Source organism: Pavona decussata, unplaced genomic scaffold (genome assembly GCF_977016875.1).
Source record: "Pavona decussata unplaced genomic scaffold, jaPavDecu1.1 SCAFFOLD_52, whole genome shotgun sequence".
Lineage (NCBI taxonomy): Eukaryota > Metazoa > Cnidaria > Anthozoa > Scleractinia > Agariciidae > Pavona > Pavona decussata.
Window position 1 is genome coordinate 2,018,332 of NW_028145474.1, and position 27,368 is coordinate 2,045,699.

At 37.8% G+C, this 27,368-nt stretch overlaps 1 protein-coding gene and 1 non-coding gene across 2 annotated transcripts; one reads left to right on the top strand and one right to left on the bottom strand.

The window, feature by feature from the left end:
- The first annotated feature begins 606 nt into the window (after positions 1 to 606).
- On the top strand, positions 607 to 27,152 carry LOC146480877 (dolichyl-diphosphooligosaccharide--protein glycosyltransferase subunit 2-like). The gene is made up of 23 exons (XM_085109218.1): positions 607 to 659; positions 2,506 to 2,699; positions 4,944 to 5,039; positions 5,809 to 5,920; positions 8,485 to 8,551; positions 8,788 to 8,863; positions 8,974 to 9,018; positions 9,790 to 9,879; positions 12,274 to 12,381; positions 12,827 to 12,895; positions 13,672 to 13,793; positions 16,321 to 16,380; positions 17,206 to 17,257; positions 18,189 to 18,280; positions 19,608 to 19,812; positions 21,400 to 21,456; positions 22,466 to 22,516; positions 23,367 to 23,453; positions 23,894 to 23,989; positions 25,069 to 25,144; positions 26,014 to 26,051; positions 26,165 to 26,256; positions 27,054 to 27,152. The coding sequence occupies exons 1-23, from the start codon at positions 644 to 646 to the stop codon at positions 27,073 to 27,075; spliced, it is 1,923 nt and encodes a 640-aa protein (XP_084965344.1). The 5' UTR covers positions 607 to 643; the 3' UTR covers positions 27,076 to 27,152.
- Positions 8,172 to 8,245, bottom strand: Trnas-aga (transfer RNA serine (anticodon AGA)). The gene has a single exon. It is a non-coding gene; the product is annotated as a tRNA-Ser (tRNA).
- Positions 27,153 to 27,368: the final 216 nt, after the last annotated feature.

Sequence of the window (27,368 nt, forward strand, 5' to 3'; positions counted from 1 at the left end):
AACAATTTTCATAAAACATCGCTTCTGAAAAATTCATGAATTGGAAACTTTTGGTACTAGGAAAAGGATTTTAAGAAAAAAATTGAAAGGATGTAGCTGTGCGAGCTGGCGTCCAGTCGTGTTTTGAACTTTCCATACATTTGTCTCTATAGCGAACCAGCCGTGAACTGCTACTAAAAATAGTTCGCGGGAAAAAATACAGGAAAATGTATGGCAAGTTCAAAATTATTTGACATCAGATTTCGATACAAACACTGTTATTCCAAGCCTGTTTGCCTATTCGTCAAAATGGCGTCGAAAACCGTGATAAGGCGGCCTATTTGTAATATAGGTCGTACAAAGTAACGCGTTTATGAATTTTTGATAGTGAACATGGTCAGCATCGAAGAAATTAGGCTGATTTAGCAACAGAACGGGAACGTCATTTGAGGACGCGAGAGCGCGCGGAATAGTATGGACTCTATTTCGACTATTTATGGGCATTCTTTATGCGCACGCCGTTGTCTTCGTTCCTGTTCTGTTTCTAGCTTGCAAGCGCGCCGGACGTCATCCGAGAAAAGCTCTAGGGACTGGTACAGAGGCTTTGTCGTCACGTGTTCTCTTTGAGCTTTCTCTCTCTCTCTTTGCACGACACGTCTTAAAGATGGCCGCCACACGAGGTAGGAAAGACAATTTATTGAAAACTGGTCTACAAAATATCTAATAGAATTACTGAGCTGTGCATTAAATCGTATTTAGGCTGCGTTTAGATGAAAAGAGCTCATTTATTGCAAATTGCTAGAGGTGGTTCTTTGTGCGTTTCGTGTTGATCGTCTGTTCGATTCGGAAGTTCCTTTCATTACGAGATTTTTCAATGAATTTGAATTCCCCTTTAGTCGTATAAGCTTGATTATAGATGCTACACTTGTAGCGCAACCTGTAATATTTTTCCAGTTGGATGATATTTCATTGGATGTTAATTTATCGTTGCACTTTTATTTTAATAGTGCAGATTGTGTATATATTATTGGGTCTTTGTTTTCTCATGTTTTGTCTAGTTCCTTGTAAAATAACCAAGTTTAAATGAAAGAAACGCTACTCCATCTCAACTAAGAGATATTTATCGTGTTATGAGTTCCTTACATCAAGATATTTATCATCATTAACTTCTATATTTTCCCATTTTGCGGAACTCCACACAAGAATTTATTAGTTAAATTTATGGAAGTTAGAATCTTTGTAAATGCGAGAGTGAGTTGTTGGGCTCTTGGGTGATTCTCTGTTAACAGAAGAAAATTAAGCGCAGAAAAATGGGAACAAGAGTTTGAGAGTCATGTTGACTTGGTAACAAAATCATGTCTGAGTTGCAGTGAAACATAGATAGCCTGATCAGGAGGTCCTCCCATGAGAGCCTGCTGACTTAATTAAACAGCTGAAAAACTTGGTTTGTGCTCTTGTTTCCATATGCTATACATAAACTCACAAAAAGGAGCAATCCGATGCTCATAGTACAGCCTGAGTTATGTTACTAGATATGAAGTCAAACTGTATAAACGATAGACCATAATGGTAGTGTAAGTATACCGCACAAGCCAGTCTGAGCCCCAATACCTGGTTTATGATTTAGAGAAACATCACCAATGTTGCCGATGAGAGTACTTTTATTATTTTGTTGACTGTTAAAAAATCATTTTGAGGGGACTGAGCATTTGACCATGATATCTGTTTAAGCTGAAATTTCAACAAGTATATTCTCCTCAATGTTCTGTATGTATTAAGAGAATGTTTGGGAGAAGTTGTTCGAACATTGCATGTAAGCCATATCTTTATCTTTATTTATTTATTTATTTATTTATTTATTTATTTATTTATTTATTTATTTTATCCCTTTGCCACTTAGAGTGATTTTACTTGACCCGTGAAACAAAGAATAACAACTAGTACCAAATAGCTACAAGTAAACAGAAGACACTGGAATTAGTGCATAATAGCATGTAATATTTTACTACCTATTTCATGGGTCAAGTAAAATCACTCTAGTACCACAATAGAAAGCAATAGTAAGATAACAAAAAGTGATAAATACAATTAAAGGAAAAGTAACAAACAGCTAGGAAAATGATTATGGCGGGAAAATCTCGAAGAAGCCAGGGGCTTAGAAGATTGAGATTTCCCCCCAGTAGTTGAAACGCTATTTGTACCATGCCTGAGAAGTAGTGACCATTATATTATCTTCTGGTTTTTCTTGCAAAGCGAAATCACCAAGATCTAGCAATATTTCATGATTGTTTTTAATGAAACAATTATTCCACTCATGCTTGTTGGATATGAGATGATTATGAGGCTCGTTAGCTATTTATCATCTCACTTCAAATGCATGCAAATGGGATAATTGTTATAATAAATATTTAAGCAACCATTTTAAAAAATAAAGGTGTCTCTTGTAAACTCAATAGAGAGCCCTTTGTATTATATATTAATATATTTATGATGTTGATCTCATTATCTGTTTCTTTGTGTTGTTAGGTGCCTGTCTTCTGTTACTATTGTCCTTCATGATATTTGCTGATGCCGTCACTGTGCCAAATGTTTTAAGCGTTGATGACCAAATTAGATTTAAACAAATGTTTTACGATGCCATGCCATTTAAAGATTTGGAAACTGCTGGATACTCTGTGATGTGTTTGAAGCTCATGAAGGCTGAAGTCCCCCCAACACAGGTATTTAGTAGGCAACTTTGAAGCACTCATATTCAGAAGACTTTGCTGACAACAAAATGGTAACGCTTGAAAGAGGCATTGAAAACTTTTCAGTTGAGTGGTAACACTGAAGGATTTCATTTATTGATACAAAAGATAGAATTGCCTTGTACAGCATAATAAACAGCACCACAGAAAAGTACTGCTCAGTAGCTTTCATTTGAATGGTAACACTGAAGGATTTAATCCACAGACTCAAAAGTTAGAACCACCTTGTACAGCATAATACACAGCACCACAGGAAAGTACTGCTCAGTAGCTTTCATCCAAATGGTTACACTTAAGGATTTCAACCACAGACTCAACAGTTAGAACCACCTTGTACAGCATAATAAACAGAACCACAGGAGAGTACCCCTTAGTAGCTTTCATTTGAATGGTCACACTTTAGGATTTCATCCACAGACTCAAAAGTTAGAACCAGCATGTACAGCATAATGAACAGCACCACAGGAAAGTACTGCTCAGTAGCTTTCATTTGAATGGTCACACTTTAGGATTTCATCTATAGACTCAAAAGTCAAGAACCACCTTGTTCAGCACAATAAACAGCACCACAGGAAAGCACTGCTCAGTAGCTTTCATTTGAATGGTCACACTTTAGGATTTCATCTACAGACTCAAAAGTCAGGAACCACCTTGTTCAGCATAATAAACAGCACTACAGGAAAGTACAGCTTAATAGCTTTCATTTGAATAGTCAAACGGTAGGATTTCATCCACAGACTCAAAACTTAGAACCACATTGTCCTAGAAGAAATATCACACTTGTAAGAACTTCCTTTAACCTCAAAAGTGAGACCACTTTACAGATTTCAGCTTTTGTATTTAAAAGTTAATATGATGAAAGAGAAGCTTGCTTAAGATCACTGCCAGCAATAGGTTTTAGTAGGGTTACTGATATTGTAAACACATTTGCATCAATCTGTTTCATGTCGGTGTTAGTTTATGAGGATTTACCTCAGATAAGCTAATGATATCAGAAGATGCTAGAGAGAAAATCTTATCTCCACCGAGACTTCTCTGAATTCAGTGAGATTTCTTGACTAAATGTAAGATAACATTTGACATCTATGCAACAACTCGTTAGTAGCTATATAACAAATGTTAAAATGTAAATCAGAAAAATGGAATTCTAGAATAATGATTAAACTACAAACTGACATTTTACATAAAAATTGAAGTTCAACAGTACATTTCCCTAATCAATTTTAGCAAAAGTGTGAACAGAAGTTTGTTAGAGATCTTCTTTAAACTCAGTGAAGTGAAGGAGTTTGAAATTCACTGTTTAAAGAAAGAAATGTAAAAGTGGCAGGTTTTCACTGTCCACACACTATGCTCGTCTCTGTAATAGTGGCAAACCCTCATTGTAATATGCCAGTAGCTGCAATTACTGCAACAAGTAGAATTTGTTTTCCTATTTCTGCAACAATTTGTGACAACTTTTTCCACCGTGTGTACACGATTTCACCCCATTCTGCCATCTTCAATTAATTATTTTTATTACATCACATTACATCATTACATCACATTTCCTTTCATTGTGGATATGCCACTCATTGACCTTCCAATCCCAGCAGTATGCAGGATATTAGTATCAGGACAAATTTTATCCCATGAACCTTAAAGTTTGATGGCCTTAGCTCCTACGAGTCTCCTGTAGCTCAGTAGTAGAGCATCCGAACTAGTAATCGGAAGGTCTTTGGTTCGACTCCTGATAGGAGCACTCGGAATTTCTTTTCTCCGAGTTTGCCTCTTTCATTACTGAATAATACATCATTCTTAATTAATTTTGTTTCCCTTTCTGTTGTTGTTGTGCAAAATTGTGCCTGGAGTGACGCTACCTTTCTGTATAACTGCAACACACCTGTCGTAGGACGAGATCAAGGCGGCTGCCTAACGGGAGCTAGGTAGCCTGGGGTACCCAAGAAAATGCTCTGAGTGCCTAACGTCTTTGCAGCAGCACCTACAACATGTTGGACTTCTAACTTCTCTGCTCTTGGCCTTGTGGGCTCCTTGAAATTTTTCTTAGACAACAGCCTTGAAGATGCATGAAACATTTCATTGTTTTTTTTAAGTGATGATTCACTTGTAAATTGGTAGCTTTTATGTTCTCAATATTGCTATGACACGGCCACAATGGCTCTACTGTTATTTTTGTTATCATTAAATAAATGCTATTATTGTTCTTTGTCATTTCAACAGAATGTGTGCAAGTTTACCAAGGACACTGTCGATACTAGCAGTGTCTCATCACTGTTCTACGCATCAGCCATCAGTAATTTTCTTGGAAATTGTAAGGTATATTTTAAAAAATTGATCAAGTTCTTTGCAAGTTGTTGAAAATATTGCATTTCTAAGGTCCAGGGAAAATCTCATGGGTGCCATAGCAAGTTATCACTTTATAGTGGGCAAAAGTTTAACTTACCTAAACATTTATCAGAACCCATGTGACCTAGTATGTAACCGGAAAATCTGTGGAAATAGAGTGTTATGTCAGGTTTTGATGAACAGTCATTAATAATGAAGAAATGTATTGCAAGCAGTTACCAATCAAGTTCGACAGAAAAACTGACAACCAACCACAGATATTACTTAGATATATATGCAAGCAGCGAACATTTGCATATGCGTGTTAACAAATAACTAATACTACAACAACTTATTAATATGCTACTAAGAATATTTAAGCATTGGTTCATGCCAAGTGTGCAAGCCATATATCAAGTTATGGATGAATGCAGGAAGTTTGAAAAGCATAAGAGAAGCATAAGAGTGTGCCGAGAGCAACTTTAGCTTCTTGCATTTTGATTTTGTGTAAAAAACTAAGCAACAGAAACCTGAGTTTGTCTGATTTACACACCTTACATGTATTCTATAGATGCACGGCCATGCTTATGTTGAAGAAATATACCATGATCACTCCAATAGGAATTAGGGAAGCATGCAGGGAGCATGGCTATGAAGGGGAGCATGTAGGGAAGCATGCACACTAATTTATAAAAAATATTGATACGTGCCTGCATAGTTCGTCACATCAAGTATTTATTTATTTGTTAATTTATTTTAGCTGACCGTTGATGAGACAGCCAAGACCACACTATCAGGTGCCATCAAAAAAGGAAGTGACATGATTACGCTGTTTTATGCTGTAGCAGCACAGAACTTTTTGGGAATTAAAGGTAAAGAAGTTGTTAAGGCACTAAAAACCATAACTGCAATACTAGGCGCACTTCTAGTCCCAACCCTGTATAACTAGCTCAGTGGTAGAGCATCCAAACTAGTAATCTGAAGGTCTTAGGCTCGACTCCTGATAGGAGCACTCAGATTTTTTCCGAGTATGCCTGTGTCATTTACTGATTAATACATCATTCAGATTTATTAACCAGGCTTAACATATTCCATCACATTATTTCTATTTCACATATACCACACATTGACATTCCAATCCTAGCAGTATGCAGGATGTTTGTCCCATGAACCTTGTTTAATGGCCTTAGCTCTCACAAGTCTTCTGTAGTTCAGTGGTAGAGCATCTGAACTTGTAATCGGAAGGTCTTAGGTTCGACTCCTGATAGGAGCACTCGGATTTTTTCCGAGTATGCCTGTGTCATTTGCTGATTAATACATCATTCTCATCTAACATAAAACAGTTTAGACTACCAGGGTCCCAAGACCTGAATTCCCTACCTAATGACCTTACCAATACTCCTTATATAATTATATTGCTAGGTTCAAGGGATCTTTCAAATGATACCTCAACTTTAAATGAGCTGAATACTTATGTCACCCTCTTTATCTTTGCTTCAACTTTTACTTAACACAGTGAATGATGAGGAAGCCTAAATTTATAAGTTCCTTTTATAGTTTCTTTAGGCTTCCTCACCAATTTTTTTTTACCTCAAGTTCTATGTATTTTTTACTTTCTCTTATTGAATTGAGTTGAACTGTTAGTATATCTTGCATCTCGTTCTTTGTGTAATACCAGTATATGCTAGAACCCTGTTAATACGGCCACAAACAGGCCATGAAAATTTGGCCACATTAACAGAGTGGCTGCATTAACAGGGTAGGGTCAAATTTCACGGCTATTCTCTTTCAAGTGATGCCATTGCAGTTACATGTATGTGCACCTCTAAAGAACTAACCTATGTCACTGCATGGTTGCTGGCGAGCGTTAGCGAGACAGCACACTATTCTTGTCAATAGGGGAAAAAATCCAAAATTTTGTCGGATGTAAGACTCGAAGCTTGCGCAGTAGAGCATTATCCGGGATGGTTGAGACGACAATCATGCGCAAATCACATGCGTGACATATAATCCGGGATGCATACCTCACTTTGCACTTGAGAATCGCACGCTGTCAGACGCTTTCGGTTACGAGGTGCAGTTGACGTTTGCTTTTGTAATCATTCATCAAGGTCAGGAACGGAAAGATATCACTTTCTACGGGATTCATCATCGATCCTTTTCTTGACCTTGATGAATATTCACAAGCAAATGAAGACATCTACCAAATAAAAATATTTAGAAATACTTACCTATTTGTTTTATCATTTTATGGCAAAGTCAACTGCGCCTCGAAACCGTCTGTGCGTAAGATCGTGGTAAAATTTCCGCGTGGAAAGTGATCTCAATTCTCAAGCGGTGGATCTATAAAAGCAGCCAAACACAAATTGATCTCTTTCCGTTCGTGACCTTGATGAATGATTACAAAAGCTAATAAAGACAGCAAATAGAAAAAAATACCGTGGAGGCTAATAATTCAAAATCTGGGAACCACTCAACTGTGAAATCAAAGGACTCGTTGTACTTTCACACGAGTTCTTCGCCCGTGGAGCCCAATCATTCAAAATCTGTGGAGTTTGTGCAGGATAATTCAACCGTTGAGTCATGCTCTTTCGGTCCGTTAGTGTGTCCGTTGAGGCAAAAGAATTGAAAACATGTCAATCGCTCGTCGAAGCGAACTGTGCAACTGTGAAATCAGATGATTGCTTCACTCTGAAATCAATTACGCCTCGTTGCACTTTCACTCGAGTTCTTTGTTCGTGGAGGCAAATAATTCAAAATCTGTGCCGTTTGGGGCAGCTGATCCGTCCACTTCACCAACACCCCCATCCCACAAAAAAGAAGCGTTTTCAACATTTCTTCCCCAATGTGGGTTAAACAAATCACTAAACCTGCCATGATCCATTTTCAAAACCAATGCTTGCTGTAGTCATGATTTTTACAACTCATCCAACTGAAACCTACTCTCCCCACCCTCAAAGTCAACCCCCTTTTCCAAACCCATTCACTGTTTAAGTAAATCCCCACAACTTTATCCCCCTTCGCCAGCACCCACTTTCATATTGAAATCACTAGTATAATATTATAAAGGAAATACCGGGAGATGTAGAGAATTGACCATAAGAGGACACAGAAAAAAATCTGAGCCCCAGATGGGATTCGAACCCATGACCCTCCGTGTTCTAGATCGGATGCTCTAACCTCTGAGCTACTGAGGACTCGTTGGCGAGCAAGGGTCATTTTTTCTGTGTCCTCTTATGGTCGATTCTTTACATCTCCTGGTATTTCCTTTCTAAAGAACCGTTGTTAAATATCCAGGATACAGATGAAATTATTGTATTAATAATCATTAATGACTCTCCAGGTTGATCGATGTTTACATGTATTTGTTTCTAGTTTTTTGTACAGCTTTAGTTTCCTTTATTTACCAGACCTGTGTCTTTTAAAAATTTTTTAGTAAATTCTGGTGATGTGATAAAGGCAGTGAAGGCAGCCATTAATTCAGATGAGGACAGCATCTTGGGGTGAGGTTAAAATTCATCAAAACTGACTTATTCAAAAGGCTATTCGCAAGGCCTTTCTCCGAAAAACAAACTAGTAACTAAAGGCAAATTGGAAATGGCTTACAATGTATTTACTGCATCATATTTGGCTCAATTCTTAAAACCCAAGCATCCCTCTGTTTACATAGAGTTCAATTAGCATGCATTCTGTGTTGCATATTGTAATAATTATTGTTTGTTGTTATGTATGTTTTCAGGGCAGCATATGCCATGCTTATTGCTACAAGATTACCCAAGGATACTGATGTTTCTTTTATCACTGAAATGATTGAGGTATTCTACTATTGAACAAAATGTTTTATTACGTAGAGTACACATGTGACGCGATCTCGCATCTGAACTGAGTCCATGTGCAATGATTTAACTTCCTTCTCTTTTCACAGGATACTGTTGCTCAAGCTGACGAAGTTGATAACAAATATTTACAGGTGATCTTTCTTGCCACTTATGCATGACCTTTAATCCTTTAAAGGAAACCTCCACTCTCGAAACATATTAACGTTAAATTGTTGAAAATACAATCTACTTTGAAATAACGCTGGGAAACATGGAAATAAAATTTCAGTGTCGGACAAAACATGATTTGATTATCCCCTATTTCGCTTTTAAATTTCCCGGGCGCCGCCATCTTGAATTACATGACGTAATACGGTTGCTCAATTGTTTCACACAAAAGAACTTCTGCTGAATAACAAAAGCGGCAACTGTTACATGTCATAAAATTCAAAATGGCTGTGCCCAGGAAATTTAAAAGCAAAAGTATTCGATAATCATATATCATTTTTAACACATTTGAACATCATTTCTACGTTTTAGACTAAAATTTAGAATTTAGACACTTGTTTCCAACACTTAACTGTCAATTTGTTGTCAGAGTGGAGGTTCCCTTTAAACCCTGGATAAGTCAATTAGCTGCTGATCACTGATCAACAGCTTATTTCTCGTCACAATATCAATACTTGACCAAACATGCGAGTCATGAGAATAAAGGAAATGATCACCCAATATAAAATGCCTTGATGTTGACACAGATTTTCCCAACTATTACCGTAAGAAATGTATGGGAATAGTGGGGAGAATCTGTATTTTGCCTCTGGGTTTAAGGGTTAGGGGTTTTTTCATCTAACACATTGTTTATGTGCCCATGTTTGTACATACATAGCATGTTTAGTTTCTTATTTTTTTTTATTTCCTGATAGTTTGAAGGTGGACTGTATACCACTTCAAAGGTTGTCTATGCTACTTATGCACTCTCAGAATTCTTGGGCAAAGCTCCAGCCATCACTGAGGTATGAATTGTTAGTATCTGTATTAAACCTGTAGTGATATGGTACTTTACATTAAGTGTGGAATTTTTACAGGATAAAAAAAAAAAAAGAAAAAAGAGAGAAAACAAGAAACGAGAAGGATGTGATATTTCAGCAAAATCTGTGACATCAAGTTTAACCCATTGCAGTCCAGGTGTATTCCAACAATTTCACAAATTAGCATTTTGTTAATAATTAACCCCATGTGCAGTAAAAATACACAACTTACTGGGTCAAAGAAACAGCACTCTTTTGGTCTAGAATAGCTAGAATTTCTAATTATTGAATAAAAAGCACTAGCTGCGAATCAAAGATTACCCAAAAAACAAACCTGAAGGTAAAAATTTTGATTTAATTTGATCCTTGCATCACATGGCCATAATTTAATCTGCTCTTGAGAAGACCTGTTTGTTTACGCAAGATTAGGCAGTCATCACGTTTTGTCAATGAAAATAGAAAGAAAAACAGACTAAAAGCTTTCCTAAATGAGACATTTATTCAAATAAGTCTTTGTATGGGCCTAAGAAGGAAAGGTGTATAATTTTTGCTGCGAGGCAACAGACTCGCTCTCAATTTAAAGGAATTGCCAATCAATTTTGAATTGAATTTTTGACCCGTGCAGAGCACGTTTTTCAAATGTTTTGGAAAAACTGTTTGGACTACGAAGAATTGGTCAATGAGAATAGTATTTCAGTACAAATTCACAATCAAACCTGTAATTCTTTATGAGTTGTATTCCTAGAAGCACTCAAAAATTACTAAAGAAAGTCTGTGTGGTAAATGTTGATTTGAGATGTCCAGCTGGCTTCCGACTGAATAAAACGGCAATTTCTCCTTGAAGCACAATTTTTTCGCCGTTAATTCTTGGATTTCCGCTGTTGAAACTGTTAAGTATACCTTAGCAGTTCTTCTTTCCATTTACAGTGCTGTCAATAAGTTTTGAAGTAGACGTCCCGACTGGGAAAGTAGGTGGCAGGCTTCTTTTCGAGTGCCGAAGGCGCGAGCTTCCTAGGGGGGGGGGGGGGGGGCTATGCCCCCCCCCCCCCAAAAAAAAAATTTAGATGCTTGGAAATGCTATTTTCAACGTTTTCCAGACTGTATTTGGGCCATAAGAACAATCAAAGTTAAGACTATATTAACCATATTCTATGTTTATTACAAGCGTTCTTTTTATCAAAATCTCAATCACTGGGTTTTGGAGAAGAGTTAAATGATAAATCTTCAACTGCGTATTCAAAAAAATACATTCAATGTTTTAAGTTCATGTTGTCCTTTTGACTTTGCCCTTTGGCGACCTGGTGTACACTAATTGGTAACAATACTGAAGTTAAAGTAAGTTGTCCATATCAGATTCATATAAATTATGCACTTTCTTCTGATATGCGAAAGCCTGGGATCTAGTCCTGTGAAAATGTCCCAGGCGTTCCGCGACCCTTCGATTACCTCGATCTGCTTCAACTTTTTATACTTCCACCGAAAGCGGGCAAAAGGTTAACACGTTTAAAACTCCTGAAATGTGCCTTTACTTAGACCCAGACGTTTGAACCGGATGTTTTACAATTATTTTTGCGGGATCTTTTCATTATTTTAAGCCGGTTTCTTGCTGGATCCTGTTCTCTGAAAATGTCGCAGCCGTTCCACGACCCCTTAGATCAATTTCCATCGCGCGTGGCAAAGGTAAACACGTTAAAAACTCCTGAAATGCACCTTTATTTCGACTCAGACATTTGAGGTGGATGTCTCAATTATTTTTGTTGAATCTTTTCCTTGTTTTAAGTTTCTTACCAAAATTAACAGTAAAGTGAGACGAAAGTAGCCGGCCGAAGATTGGCCAGTAACCGGCTGTTTTGGCCGGCTACCGGCCCTTATTGACAGCACTGATTTACCTTTTCGAAAAGGTGTGTTTGCCTTCTGAAAACGTGAAATCGGCTTCTGAAAATTTACGTGCAACTCCACGTGTTGGCCATTTTCTTCAAAAATGGGGCTGGTTGCGTAGACAAAAACTTTTTTGTGTCTAGGCCCCCCTGAGACCTAAAAATATATGCACAGACTATGGATTCTGATTGGTCAGTCTTTTCTAAAGACAATTAGAACAGTAGAGGACAAAAATATCCCTTCTAGGGGAAGTGAGGAGGAAACACAAATGTGCAAAAAAACCTCGGTTGGGGGGGGGGGGTGGGTTTGAGTGGCACGGCCATTTATGGATTAAATACAAAGCAAGTGTTTAAGATATAATTCTTTGAATGTTGTTTTGTGGGGACACACATCTTAAAGTGTTGTACGTGATGCTAGAGTTGAAGCTGTTTAGTTACATAAACTAAATTTCTCTGTTTGTTGGGTAACAGAATGTGTCATTGTTTTGTCATTTACTTTCAGGAACAAGTGATCAAGTTTGCAAACTATCTGCTAACAAGGAAACATACTCAGTCTCTGAAGGACACTGGTGCGTTGTTGTTTGCCCTGGACAAACTTGGTAACAATCCGGTGAGTGTATTTGATTGATAACACATTGTGATTGATCTCCCACATACCATAATATAATAGTAATAATAACGATAATAATAGTTGTGGTCCCATCTCAATGACAACCATGATTTGTTTTCCCAATCACCAATCTATTCACACAAATTCTACTTGTGAAATTTATTCCATAAAAAGAAAGGTCATCACCATTGTAACAGGCTTTGACTCTGCAAAAACCAGAAATTGCGCATTGTTTAACGCTGATCAACATCAAATTTCTTCTTGTAACAATAATTGATATTATGTAATTGAGGTCATGAGAAATAAAGATATGATCACCCAAGGTGAATTTTCTATATATATTAATAACTTCTCCCCGGTACCTTTATAAAAAAAGTATGGGGACAAGATAGGAGAATTTGTTCTTTGATATAAGGGGTTAAAGGGTGAAACTTTCTCATTTCAGTTCCATGTGCCAGTTGTGGTCCAGCTTTATGGCTCTCCAGTTGTTTCTGATGACCAAAAGTTGGTCAAGGTTTGTATGCAGTTGATATAAAAGAGTTGCGTTTAAACCCTCTTCCTCCTGGACTGGCTACTGTTGTTGTGATTAGCTGTAAGATACTACTACAAAGTTCTGCTAAGTGGTCTCAGCTGGGCGTGGCTACGGACAGCCAGACGGGGCACTTTAAGTGCAGCGTGTCTCCTAGCACTGTAGCTGATTTCTGACAAATTATTGACAGATTGTTAGATGCATCTTTTCATTGCTATAGCCAAGCTTTTTGTTTCTCAGATTAAAAGGCAGATGTATGGGTGAGCATCAATAATTGCAGGGTTAGGGTTAGTGCAAGTGACAATTTTGCCTTGGAATCAAAATTTCTCTAAAATTCACTCTAATTTTGATAGCTTCTCCACTCATTCATTTTTAGGGAAGTCATGTAGAAGAGAGTAAATAAATACAACTTCCCCGAAAATGACTGCGCGAGATGCTGTAATATAGCACGCATACAGACTAGCTATTATGTCAGAAACCTAGTTTCATATTTCATTATGATTTAAGGGCTTGAATTCACCCAATAAGCTTATGACTTTGGCCTAAAACCTGAACAAACTGTTAAGTATTGCTTGAAATGATTTCCTTTCTTCTCTGCTTTAAAGCTAAATGATGTGGCAACAAAGCTGTAGGCCAAAGGGAGAGTTTTCTGGTAATAATTTTGACTCTAAAGACCAAGTCCTCACTTAATTGCACCCAATTTCCACTAAGCCCTTTAATTATAGTTCTTACAAGTAGGGATAACGCACCTCTGTTTACAGGTGCGTGTCACCAATGTGATGGACAGGCCATTTGGTAAAATGACAGTGACAGCCACATCTGCTGAGGATACAGAAGGAACAACAGTACTGAGCAACAAAGTTTTCACAGCTGGCCCTGATGAGTAAGTAGTAAAAAATCATGTGCAATAAAATTGACTTTAGCTATTTTCAACACCCAATAAAGCTGGTAGGCAGATAATTTACCAAAAGTGTCCCAGTGAAATTGGTTTCTGCCAAAGGTAATCAGAGGTTCATCTTTGAAGATCCGGGGGCAGATATTTGAGATGCAGCGAAGATTTCACTGGCAAAATCAGGATTGGCAAAGTTTAAAAGATGGGGGTGATAGAATGGTTGGGGAAGACTCTTTCTGCCAAGCTAAGCTAAGCTAAGCTAAGCTTAGCTCAGCTCAGCTCAGCTCAGCTAAGCTAAGCTAAGATACCTTTATTTAAAGAGGGTTTCTCCTTCAGTATTTACATGTATAAAAACTGATATCACTAGAGGCCCTTCCAAACCCTCATAGAGGCCCTTATAAATTTCTATTGTCCTGATTTCACCTGTGAAATCTTTGCCATGTCCTTACTATCTGCTCTTGGGTCTCTGAAGATGCAAGAGATCTGATCTGATACAAACATTAATTTTTTTTTCTGACCCTGTCCCTCCCCTCCCCCACCCCTTCTCATAAAGCATCAGCTTCAGCAACTTCTATTAGTTACAGCTGTGTCATGTTTCAATAACCACTGTAGATTTTCACACATTGAAATAAGACATAATAAATATTAAATTAACGTTTTACTACTACACAAATGTCTGACAGAACAAATCCATTTTGATTTAAGAGACTGTAAAATACCATTCTTGTGACAATTCGTATAATTTAATTATAAAAAAGTGCAGTAAAACACTTCTCAAGTTCATCTTGAGAATCGTAAAAAAAAACCCATTAACATTAAAAAATTGATGACATTTCAATGTTTAGTAAATGCGTTTATCAAGCCAAAATGAGAAATAAAAGAAAGTCCATAAATCCTAATAAAACAATATAAAATAAGTAAAAAGAGATGTAATGTTCACTTAAAAAAACATATTAGATATAATAAAATAAAAAAATTAAACCTTTAATTTAAAATTCTAAACATGACCCCATAAAACTTTCACTGCAGTGACTTCATTGTTGTTGAATCTGATCTTGGGCGTGGCATGTTTGCGGCTCATAGGTATTGTACAATGTAATATTTATTTATGATAAATATTAAACATTGTAAAAAAACAAAAACTTCAAAACATTTACAGTTTTAGGGGTGTTTTTGAATTTGTTAATCACATTTTAAACAACAATATAAATGAGAGATATCTCATAGATTGCTAATTAAACAAAATATAAATGACTGCAAAACTAATGTTAAAAGCTTGGGTGTAATTATTCATTTTGCAGCATAACAATATTGTGGTTATATTCAGGGTTTACACAGTCATGGAAAGTCATCGAATTTGAAATTTGAATTCCAGACCTGGAAAAGTCATGAAAATTAGTAAAAAATTCTGGATCATGGAAATATCATGAAATTTCAGATTTTTCCCCAAATTTTTTTTAAATAGCTGATTTTTGAAAAGTAAAGAATTTTAGTTTCAACTTTTTGTCAAGCATCAAGACATTCAGCCAGTGGGGCATTTCACTCATTGTGGCCATAGAATTGGATTAAAAACCACGGAAAAGTCGTGGAATTTTTTCCCAGTTTCTGTGTGAATCCTGACATTTGCCAGTTCAAATTACCAGTATTGTTACTGTATTTCGGCTTGTAAAATCTGTAGGCACTTTGTACGGGCAAATGTGATATCTACATCAGGGTTGCCACAACAGGGAAAAATCAGGGAAAAACAGAATTTTTTCAAGGTTATGGAAAAGTCAGGGAACTTCTAAATCCTAACCCAAAGTCAATGAAAAGTCAAGGAAATTGAGTTTTGGATAGCCTCTGGGTTTGCAAAAGAGTTTCCTCGCTGGCAAAAGTAAAGTAGTTCCAAAAATTATCTTCAAAGGAGCTGGCTGCTTTATTGCCAAAGGATTTGTCTTTGGTGGTCAGTGAAAATTGGTGGCCAGTTAATAGCCAGGGAATGTTTTTTTGCTGGTGAATGGCAACCCTGTGCATGCATGTACACTGCAAGTCGAATAAATAAATAATAAATAAGTCACTTTACATGTATTTGAGTGTCAATGTATTTAGCGCTGAGCACTAATTGGGGACACTTTCCAGATCGAATTGGAATTTAGAAGTGTTGGTTTTTTAGGAGAGGGGGAAACCAGAGTACCCAGAGAAAAACCTCTCGGAGCAAGGACGAGAACAAACAACAAACTCAACCCACATATGACGCCGAGTCCGGGAATCGAACCCGGGCCACATTGGTGGAATCCCTGCTCCCCTACTCCCCTGCTCCTTATGAAACGGCAACAAGGGAATCTGTTAAAAGTTTTTTTCAGTCTGTGGTGTTTTGTCACAAATGTCACAATTTTTTCTCCAAATTCAGCCAAAACAAGAAAGTGGTGTGAACTTTTTTTCAACCTGTTGAAGGGTGAATTGAAGCAAACTCAAAACAAATGCTTAATATTATTGTAAATGACTGAATGAACTTATGTTCTGTATCATTTGTGTCTAGTTACCAGTTGAATTTCATGACTTCCAAGCCTGGACCTGGAGTCTACACTATCAGCGTCAGGTTAGTTGAGTGTGTGGGTAGCATACCTTACCTTGCTAGACTACATTGCACCATATCACAGTTATTATACCTAACCTTACCTTGCCTTGCGGTGATGAATAGTCTTTTCGAAAGTCCAACATCTCACAAAATTTTGGTGAAGTCTCAGAATCTATAATTTTGTAGACTAGGTTTTAAACTCTTTTTCTGAACAGTGAATGTGTTAGGATGTAGTTGGTATTGGATTTTTTCAAGCCAGATCTTGGTGTCTCGACAAATGTCAGATTTACCATCGGACTCCTTACCGTGCTTCACCTCACCTTACCTTACATGTACATCTGGCTGTCACTTGGCAGAGAGAAGCGACAGCCGGAAATACCTCTGCATTCGCAGGCTAGTAAACACCTAACAGAGCCCATAAAAAAGTATGTTCGTGCCCAGTTGAAAAATGCTGTGTGATTCCACTTGCATCTGCGCTCATAGGGTCAGTAAGAACTTACCACAACAGAAACAACATCAACTTTATTTGCTTCAACAAACATTGACAGTAAAACACTTGAGAACAGCAGGAAGCTTTTGAACTATTTGGGGTGGGCTCAAGAAATAAACAATAATCAATAATGGTATGAGAACTGAACTGTTATGTACGCAAACTTTGTTGGGATACACATTTTTTACATCTTCAAAATTGTTTAAATTAAATAATAAGAGTTTTGTATGGTCTGTTGGGGAATTATAATGGAATCTTCATCTATCCAAGTCTGGAAAGATAAAATTTGAACTCTAAACATTTCTCTTATTGAGCTCAAAACTGTGGACAAATAATTTGTACGTATTAATTTTCAGTGTCAAACCTCACAAGGAAGACAAGCGTCTTACTGGAACCACATCTGGCCAGGTGAACTTGTGTTCAAACGTTTTAGGTCAATGCGTAACCTCTTGCTCAAAACAAAGCAAAGCATGCCCAGAGTAAAGTCGCAACACTTCCAATGGTTTCTGCAGTCTTTTTTAACATAAATTCCAGCTCAGGGCAGTATGGAAGGCTCCCAGGGCCACTGGATGAAAACTGCCCCTCACAGTAGTTAATATGGGATGACTGGGGAATGGATTTGGTGAAGGTGATAGAACACTTCATTGGCATGTGGTATGACCAAGAACAGGAGACAAGATTTATAAAGCTGGTGTATTGATAATGCCTAATATTTCAGCCTAAATAATCCCAAGATACCAGGACTGCCATAAGCAGGCAATAAATGGGCTTTTATGGCTGGTGACTTAATAATGACAACTAGATAATCAGAGTTTGAAAGTCAGGTTCATTTCATTGAGTACAGGAACAGGAGACAAGATTTATAACGCTGGCATATTGATAATGCCTCATTTGGCCTAAATAGTCTCAAGATACCAGGACTGCCATAAGCGGGCAATAATGGGCTTTTATGGCTGGTAACTGCAATAATGATGACCAGATAATCAGAGTTTGAAAGTCAGTTCATTTTATTGAGTACATGTATCTTCTATTCAGAACAGACAGACAGCCTTCATTTATGCATAATAACAACTTAAAAGCTCTGCAGCTTGTGGGGTCATGCATTAAAATTAAGAACTACGAATAATCACAAATCCAGGCCATTAACTGAAGACCAAAATTGCTGCAGATTTTGGATTAAAACGTGATGAAACACCAATGTTTTCTTTTATTGAATTGCTGCCTCAAAGTTTTGTAATATTGGAGGACAGCAATGGTGTTTAGAGAGCAAAATAAGGTCGTCTAGGAATTTTCAAGAAGCTAACAGGAGATTTGAATTCACACATTTCTGTTATGGCAGGTTAAAGTGAAAGTTGTCACCAAGGTGAACGTTGAAGACGTGGAATTATCAGTTGTAGACAAAGAGCAGAACATCAAATCCAAGACCATCAGGTGACGAATCCTGATCTACAGTGTATTGTTTTACTTGTCTTTGTTAAAAAAAATACTTTACAACCTGGCTGGCCAAAAGCCAATGTTATGTGTGCAGTGTTCCCAACTGAGATCTGATTTTTATTGATCTTGAGATCGTAATATCTATTGGAACACAACTGACGTGTTTGCACTAAAATTACATTGGAACAACTGGATTTAATGGAGTGCCAAGGGACTTGGGAAATAGGTTAATATATCAAGGGTTCATTATATTGAGGTTACTTTCCATACCTAGTTTGTTATTAATATAACAAGGACTTTGTTGTGTAGAGGTTTGTTAAAGCGAGGTTCTGCTGTGCCACTAATAACTGATTATTGTTAGTAGAAATCTACTAGTGTTCTATCAAGAATGCCGTTCTCTGATTGGCTATGCTACTTGCTATCTATTCTGTGATAGATAGTGAGTAGTGGTTTTCAACAAAATGGCAGCCGCTTCATCGCGTTTTCGAAGTGTCCATGATGAGGAAATAGATAATTTACTTGTTTAGTTTTGAACGACTAGTAGATTTATACTAAAACGATTAGATTATTCGCTCTTGATTTCTATGCGTGATAGTTGATTCGGGCTGCGCCCTCATCAACTATCACGATAGAAATCTCGAGCTCATAATCTAATTGTTAATTGAAACATAGAAGTGAAGATATGTTTAGTATAAACATACCTACCCGCCTCGACTAGCTTCAGCTATTTGCAGGTAGGTATATAAACACCTTGTAACTGTCTATTTTTAATAAAGTGTTGCTGTTGTTGTTGTTGTTGTTGTTGTTGTTATATACTTGCTCTGTTTAGTATTTTTCTGGGAGTTTCAAGAAACTTGCCTGGGATAGTTTTTGTTTCTTGCATCTACATAGTGGCTTGGTTGTTACAGTATTGGAAAACCTCCTTGAAAATCCAGGAGTTACTGAAGAGAAACAAGGAGTGTTAGGCACATATTATACATTCTATTTACCAACAAAATTTTATTGGCTATAAAATTAATTTTGAGTTGACACAGAAAGCTTCAGCTAGTAAGAGTCAGCATTGCTAGATAAACAAGAAAAGTGAGATTTGAATCCCATTGTCTTTTTTAACTGCTGGATAGAGGGGTGGCTATGCAGTGAAGATACCATCTTTTGAGGTTGAGGAAGGGGGGTGCAGGCAGAGACCAACATCTATTTTGTGGTTTGGTGGGTCCTGTTCGAGTATAGTAGTTTTGACCACTTCCCTAATGTACATTGTGTAAAACATTGTGCAAAGCTGAAGGCATTGATTCTATTCTTTTTTTATTGTTTTACTGTATTGCAGCGTCAAGTATCCAGCAGCCATCACCACTGTGATCGAAGCTGATTACCATCAGAAGGTAGTGATGAGGTTTTCGCTGAAAAGTGCATCCTCTGAAGATCTGATTACACCTCACCAGGCATTTGTCAGACTCACCAATGAAAAGACAAAACAAGAAATCTTCTTCGTAGCTGAGCCTGAACCAAGCAAAGTGTTCAAGTTTGATTTGGTGAGTGGTGTTAGGGAAAGCAAATGAGATCCTTTATTACAAAGAATTTTTTGCAAGACTTGGGAGGCATTGTCAACCAGACTGCTCCACATTTTGTTAACCAGACTGTGTTGAATATATTTTCCAAGGGTACAGGTTTATAATGAGGGATTGCCAGCTGAAACATAACCAAGAGGGAATTTATCGAAATTATAGAAAATCATTATTGTAAGGTTTTCAGCAATGGTGTTTCCAGCGAAACTTGGAATGCATTGTTTAGTTCAAGAAAATTCTCCCTGCTTTGACATAAGCTTACTTTGAAACTGATAACTAACGTACTTCTGAAGTTTTGCCATGTAGTTTTGAATACTAGAAAAAGTGTTACAGTGCTTCTTAATTTTTTTTTTCTTTTTGAATTTACATTTGTACTCTTTAGTTATTCGTATGTCTCACAGGAAACAGTTTATTCGGAGCCCAGCTCTGTTATGTGATCCCACCGTTTTTGCGTTTGTTTGGGTGGAAGCATTGTAAAGAAATAAATTAATTTGAGTGTTATTTAATAAGCACTGCATAGTGTATTTTTTTTTATTAAAATTAGTCTGTAGTTTTGCTTTTTAGAGGGCCATAAGTTTGTCAGTATGTTTAGTTACCGTTAGGTGTCATCTAGTTAACAACTCTGCTCTGCTCCACTCCATTCCGCCCCACTCCGTCCCGCTCTGCTCTGCTGTAGAGCGCAAGTGATGTGAATAGTGTTGAATTGTTGTTGAAGTGTGTGGTGCTTATTAGGGTACAGTGGACACAGCGGCAAAATGAGTGCGCATGCTCTGCAGATTTGTGATTCGAGCGAGAATCGATTACGAATGCTCCACTTCAATCGCCAAATTCAAACCTGTTACCACAATATTTTTTTTTTGTTGAATGGGATATGTGATGGAGGAAGTTCGAAGGAACCTTTCCTGAAAGTGGCAACCTTATCTATTTTGATTTGGGCTTATCCCCACGAAACGAAAACAAACAATGGGAATTCTAAAAATGCCGCCATTTCGCCGCGTAAGATTGCTCACGCGTGACGAGCATGCGCACTCATTTTGCTTCTGTGTCGGTGCAGTGTTCAACTGGGTGAGGGACATTTTCAGCACCTAAATTCAGTATTCAAAGCCCAGACTAACCATTAGCTTTCTTGATGTGCCCTAAACTTTTGGGACAGTTATAAGAAGAATCACATAAAAGTCTACATGTATAAGGGTGATAAAATAATAGTTTGTCTGTGTCATTACTGAATAATACATCATTCTCATTTGTTCACTAGGCCTAAAATATTACGTCACATTTCCTTTAATTGCGCATATGCCACTCATTCACATTTAATCCTAGCACTATGCAGGATGTTTGTCCCATGACCCTAGTTTAATGGCCTTAGCTCCCACGAGTCTCCTGTAGCTCAGTGGTAGAGCATCCGAACTAGTAATCGGAAGGTCTTAGGTTCGACTCCTGATTTGAGCACCCGGAATTTCTTTTTCCGAGTTTGCCTGTGTCATTACTGAATAATACATCATTCTCAAAAGTAGTAGTGTTTGCCATTTAATTATTTGCCGTTTTGTCTTTCAGGATGTTGGTGCCACTGCAAAGGATTCTTTTGGTTCATTATCTGGAAAATACAAAATGGTGAGATGCAAATGTGTTTTGTTTATTTACTTCTTTTGTCTGGCTTAATGAGTTAACGTCATAAGATCTATCTAAATTTGCATCGGTGTAGTGATTAGCACAGTGGAGTTCAGGGCTCAAACTTTGACTCGAATTTAATGCTAATCAATAAAGATTCTTCGAAAAGATTTTGGCCCTCAGTTTTTACTTAGACTTTTCTTTACCTTTAGCTCGAAATTAGTCTTTAAAACCATTTTTAACGAGCGAGATGAAAGCCTCAATTTACTTCTACTCGTGGATTAGCGTTTATCGGCTTTCAAACAGCCGGGCCCTGATCTCAAGACCAAGCCTCTTTTTCCCTAAGACAAGAATAAATGAATGTAAATATATGAAACATATATTTTGAACTGCGGATGAAAGATTAAATAGAAGAAAGATCCTCGCAGTTAGTACGCAACTTTAGCAGTTACGAAAAGAAAGCCTGAGAAAAATTCGGGCATCATAAATTTACAATTCAAATTTCATACATTTACATTCATTTATTCAAACTTCACGGGTATATTACGAACTCACAATATGACCAGCTCCCAGTTGGCTTGTTAGCTCATTTGGGAGAGCACTGCACCAGCATCGCAGAGGTTATGGGTTCGAATCCCGTTCAAGCCTGAATTTTTTTCAGGCTTTCTTTTCGCAACTGCTGAAGTTGCGTACTAACTGCGACGATCTTTCTTCTATTTGATAAGACAAGAATCTTTACTCCATGTTGTCTTTCTTCACCCATGTGTATGAAAGGGTTCCTGCTAGAGGGTAACCCTGTTATGGGCTTGTTTCCTTTACGGGAGGGGGGTGGGGGGGGTACCAGTACTCCTAGTTTCTTCATGCCACAGAAGCCGGGTTGAGCTCTTGCCAAGTGGGTGTCCTGTGGCATGTCTACAAGTTTACCTTATTATAAAATATATGCGTCGTTTGTTTTAATTAGTGACATATTTTAGGCTTAATTAGCTCGTTATTCTTGTTTTCACCTGTAAAGGACCTAATCGTTGGAGACGCCGTCATTCAGAATCCTTTCGAATGGAAAGTGGTAAGCATCTTTCATTAATCTTAAATACATTTAGACATGTACAGAAACAAACAAACAAACAAACGCAAAAACAGGTTGAAAAGCAGGAGAGAGGCAAACTTTTATTCCACCAAATTCTTGTAATACTGAAAAAGTGAATAACCATCCCAGTTATGTACGGAACGTAAGGGGGAAGTATCACGCAAATTTGATGTCATTTCAAAACCCCAAATTTTCTGTATCTGAAGGGAAACAAAAAATATAATTGTCTAGTTTTGTTATAAATTATCACCCTAGTGTAATAAAACTGTTGATTGGATTGAAACTTGATCGGTTTTCGACGTTTCAACGTTTTTGAAACTAAGGTTTTTCAAGAACGCCTAATTTTGTTTGCAAAATGTACTGGAACAGATCACGAGTTGTTCCATTCAAAAGTGGAGTTCATTTCTTTCGTCTTGTTCTAGGATTAATTTGTAGCTTAGTGAAGGCCTTATTTCACCATTTGGCCAAAAACCCCATGATGCTCCCCTTTTAAATAGTTGTGAAAAGAACGTTACGTATATAACTGCGATGGTCATTCTCTTATTGATTTTTTCATCTGCAGTTCAAAGTTCTTTCATGTATTCCACTTCCATTCACAATCAGTCAATCTTTATTGTGTTTATCAACTTTTTAGCTAATTACACTGGACCGCAAGGTAGCGAAAGGTAATCGAGGCGGGCAGTGAAAGGCAAAAAGAAAGATACAATATATTGAAGAGACATAAACTAGATACTACCCAGAATAATCTATATTTTGGATTCTGGTTTGGAAAGTTTTGACTGTCATATGACGCCGGGAACCTTTTTTTTATTTTTTTTATTTTTATCAGGGTGTGCTTTCACTGACATTTGCTGAAGACGCGGCCAAACCAAGCAAGGCAAAAGAGAAGATGTACAGTGCCAGACCAGAGATTGAGGTACTGTTTTATAGTTTTATTACCTTGTACTCTTGTTGATGAAATCACCATCGTCTAAGGAAAAACTCTTGTGAATCTGGAGCGTGTTGTTGTACGTTCTCGCTAATGGTTTAAGTTTACTAAAATAAGGCATAGTGCCTCTTTATAAGATTTTAGCTTGGTAATTGGGAATAAGCTCAAGTGTGTATGAAAGTCGCAATCACGACCTTCCGAATTCGCTACGGCAACGCTATGGAAAGCGCCACTTAAGAAATAACTGTGAATGCCAGTGATGGGGAAGGTTATGGGATTTGTTGTCCGTCAGACTTAGGTTGGAGGTATTTTGGTTTGTGAAAACATCAATTTGCCCGACTTAAGTTCGCGGTTTGAAGACACTTCAGCTGCAAGCAAGACCTCATTTTCGTTCAAACTAACACCGATCTTTTTTTTCGCTGTTGTAGCACATGTTCCGTGTGCCAGAGAAGCGTCCACCCAAGACCGTCTCAACAGCCTTCACTGTTCTCATCTTCGTTCCATTTCTCATTATGCTCATTGTGGTAAGTTTATTGTAATTTTACAGCGTTGTTTGATGACTCATTGTGGCGGTGTTGGTATTTTACTCGGGATGATACGCAACATTACAACGTTAACAGGTTCTATGACGTAACTCAAAGTGAAATGTTTTCTGTTTCGTTTTATGATGAGAAATAGAGAAATAGCGAAATTGTCGCTTTGGGAAGCAAGAAGCGAGCAAGGGTGCGTTCAATTGACCCTATTCCGGAATAGAAATACATACAATTATGACAAGAAATCCCTCATAACAGGTTTTGTGGAGGTACTGGAGTACAACAATTATTAAATTATCGTGCAGAAGTATCGTCAGCAGAAGTTTGCAGAAATGTCTTCCCAAATTTACTCAAAAGAGAAATCTTACAGCTCTCCCGCTTATTCTTATATCGGAATACGGTCAGTCGAACGCAACGTTAAAATTGCCTGCTGTAAAATCTCTTGAGTGCACCAAAACAATTTGCACCTTTTCGTTCTAAATTGTCGTTAGTGTGCGAGGTTGTGCCCCAGTTGAGCTAACGCTTAAGAGAGATGCTACATTGACAATCTCATCTCCACCGAGATTTCTCTTAACTCAGTGAGATTTCTTGACTAAACATGAGATGACATTTTAGATGATAAATTATCAAACAGTTCATGTTTTGCACCAACAGAAAGAGGTAGTAAGGTCGCGTTCTACTTGGACTGGCTGTTTCAAAATGGAATCATTTTGCGACCGTTATTTAAATGTGCGAAACTAAGTTTGTTTTGGCAAAAATTGAAAATTTATTTAATGAACGAAAGCAGACGAAAAAAATTGCTTCGCTCACAGATTGCGTAATTGACCAATCAGAAAGCGAAGGTAGGCATGCCGCGGGTGGCACGAGCGGGAAAAAGTCTCGTGCGCCAAATTACTTTGTTTCTGATTGGCCGACAAGACAGTTTCTGCCCTTTGATTGGCTAAAGCGCATTTCGCGAATGCAGAGAAATTTTCAGTTTTAAAGTAAAACAAACACGTGTTCATTATCAAAAGTTGTTTGTATAATGCTTGCAATTTCATTGTTCTTCTTAATTTCTGTTTTGTTCACAGTGGATGAAGCTGGGAGCCAATCTATCAAATTTTCAATTTACGCTCGGTGGAATCGTTTTTCATCTTGGATTGGGAGGTGAGTATAGCTTAGCTAATACCTGAAAATCTTGAAGTAGTTGAATCATCTCATTCAATCCGCGACCGAGGCCAATTTTAGCAGCGTTCTCATATATCCCCTTATAGGTTGATTGCACGTGACGTCATGGCGGCCATGTTGGTGGTTAGGAACAATAAGGTTTTTCTCCTCTGGGAGGAGTTTACTTCCATTTTTAAGCAAACTATGTGAGCAACTTTTCTTTTGTTTTGGCACCAACATGGTGGCAATGCAATCAACCTATTCGGTCGCTCGGAAAAATTTTCGTTTCGCGTTCCAGTTAGCCCCACTCTTCTCCACTTACTGTGACGATGGGTTTTTCCTGCTCGAGGTACAGGAGAGACCCATCGTCACAGTAGGAGGGTTTACCAAGCGAAACGAAAAGATAGCCTTTTCGTAGGTTAAATCTCGTTTGAAGAGCTTTAGGGAGAACTTTTTGAGCTTGATCAATCAAATACTTCCCTTGGTGTTGTTTATTATGCTGTACAAGGCGATTCTAACTTTTGAGTTTGTGGATGAAATCCTAAAGTGTGACCATTCAAATGAAAGCTACTGAGCAGTACTTTCCTGTGGTGCTGTTTATTATGCTGTACAAGGTGATTCTAACTTTTGAGTCTGTCGATGAAATCCTAAAGTGTGAACATTCAAATGAAAGCTACTGAGCAGTACTTTCCTGTGGTGCTGTTTATTATGCTGTACAAGGTCGTTCTAACTTTTGAGTCTGTGGGTGAAATTCTAAAGTGTGACCATTCAAATAAGAACTACTGAGCAGTACTTTCCTGTGGTGTTGTTTATTATGCGGTACAAGGTGGTTCTAACTTTTGAGTGCAATTTTTTCATTTCTTTTTCAGGTATATTTGTGCTCTACTACGGTTTCTTCGTCAGCTTGGTATGTTTTCAATATATTTCAATGCTTCTCGTTCTGAAAAATACGGTAACGTGCTTAAAGTCTCATTTTTTTGACAACAGGTTGATTGTAAGTTTTCTCTTTCTCGCTCACAGAATATGTTCACCACTCTAAAACTCTTGGCTGTGATTGGCGGTTTGACATTCCTGGGTGGCAACAGTCTTCTGAGCAACATCGCAGCCCGCAGGTAAGCTGGTGACGAGTAAGATTTTGTACCGTCCCTCCCCTCCCTCTGATCATTTTCAAGTTGTCTTGTATGGAGTCACGTTTGCCGAGTTGTCTTTACTGTGGTGTTCGACTGCGATCTTTCGTAACGTGTTGTCTCTTGAAGATCCCGCATGTCCAAAAATCGCTTCAAGTGTTAATGGACTCCTCACTCATTGCCAAATAAGAGAATTACAATGAATCAAAGCGAATCATACGACACGTTTCTCTTTGTCAGATGATATGCTGAACAATCTTCTTGCTGAATGAGCGACGTGTGGGATGAAGTTATTTTGTGATAAATGTTGCATAAATTCAGCAGCTGAAGAATAAGATTTGACTTAGGAGATTGTTTTCTTGATAACCATCCAAAAAGCTTCCTTTTCAGATAGACTTTGGGGAGCAGGGATATCGCAGTGGTGAGAGCGCGCGTCTCGCACCATTGTGGCCCGGGTTCGATTCCCGGTTTGTTGTTGGTTCTCGTCGCTGCCCCGAGGGTTTTTCTCTGGATACTCCGGTTTTCCTTCCTCCACAAAAACCAGCATTTCCAAATTCCAATTCGATATGGAAACAGTGGGCAAATAGCCACTCTGTTAAATTCTCATTCATTTTCTTATTTATTTGTTTTAGTTCTGAAAACTTATCTTGAAGGAGCCTTGAAACTGCTTTTCGTTATGTTGTGTATAAGGACAAAATTTTATTTATAAACAAGGCTTTCCCTACACGGTTTCCGGTTTTACTTTCTTACTTTGTCTTTTTCTCTTTTGTTCTTTTTTTCAGGGGAAAACGCCCTGCGATGTAAAAGAATTAGGCTTGCTTTATATTGTTCATTTTTACGACGTGTTCATTCCTCAATAAAGTAATTCTTTAAATAATAAAGAGACTCAGCTTTGCTGCAACGGCAACGTGCTCTCATTGCATCTTTCTGTTCATCAACCGTTCTCTCCGTCCCGTCACTTTTCATCCTGCCATAGTTTCCTTTATGTACTTTTTTTGACTCACCTGAACCATTTCTCCCCGCTAAGAGCACAGATTCGACCCCCACGCACTTAACCCTACGGTTTTAACATTTGTTTCAAAAGACTACCCCACGTT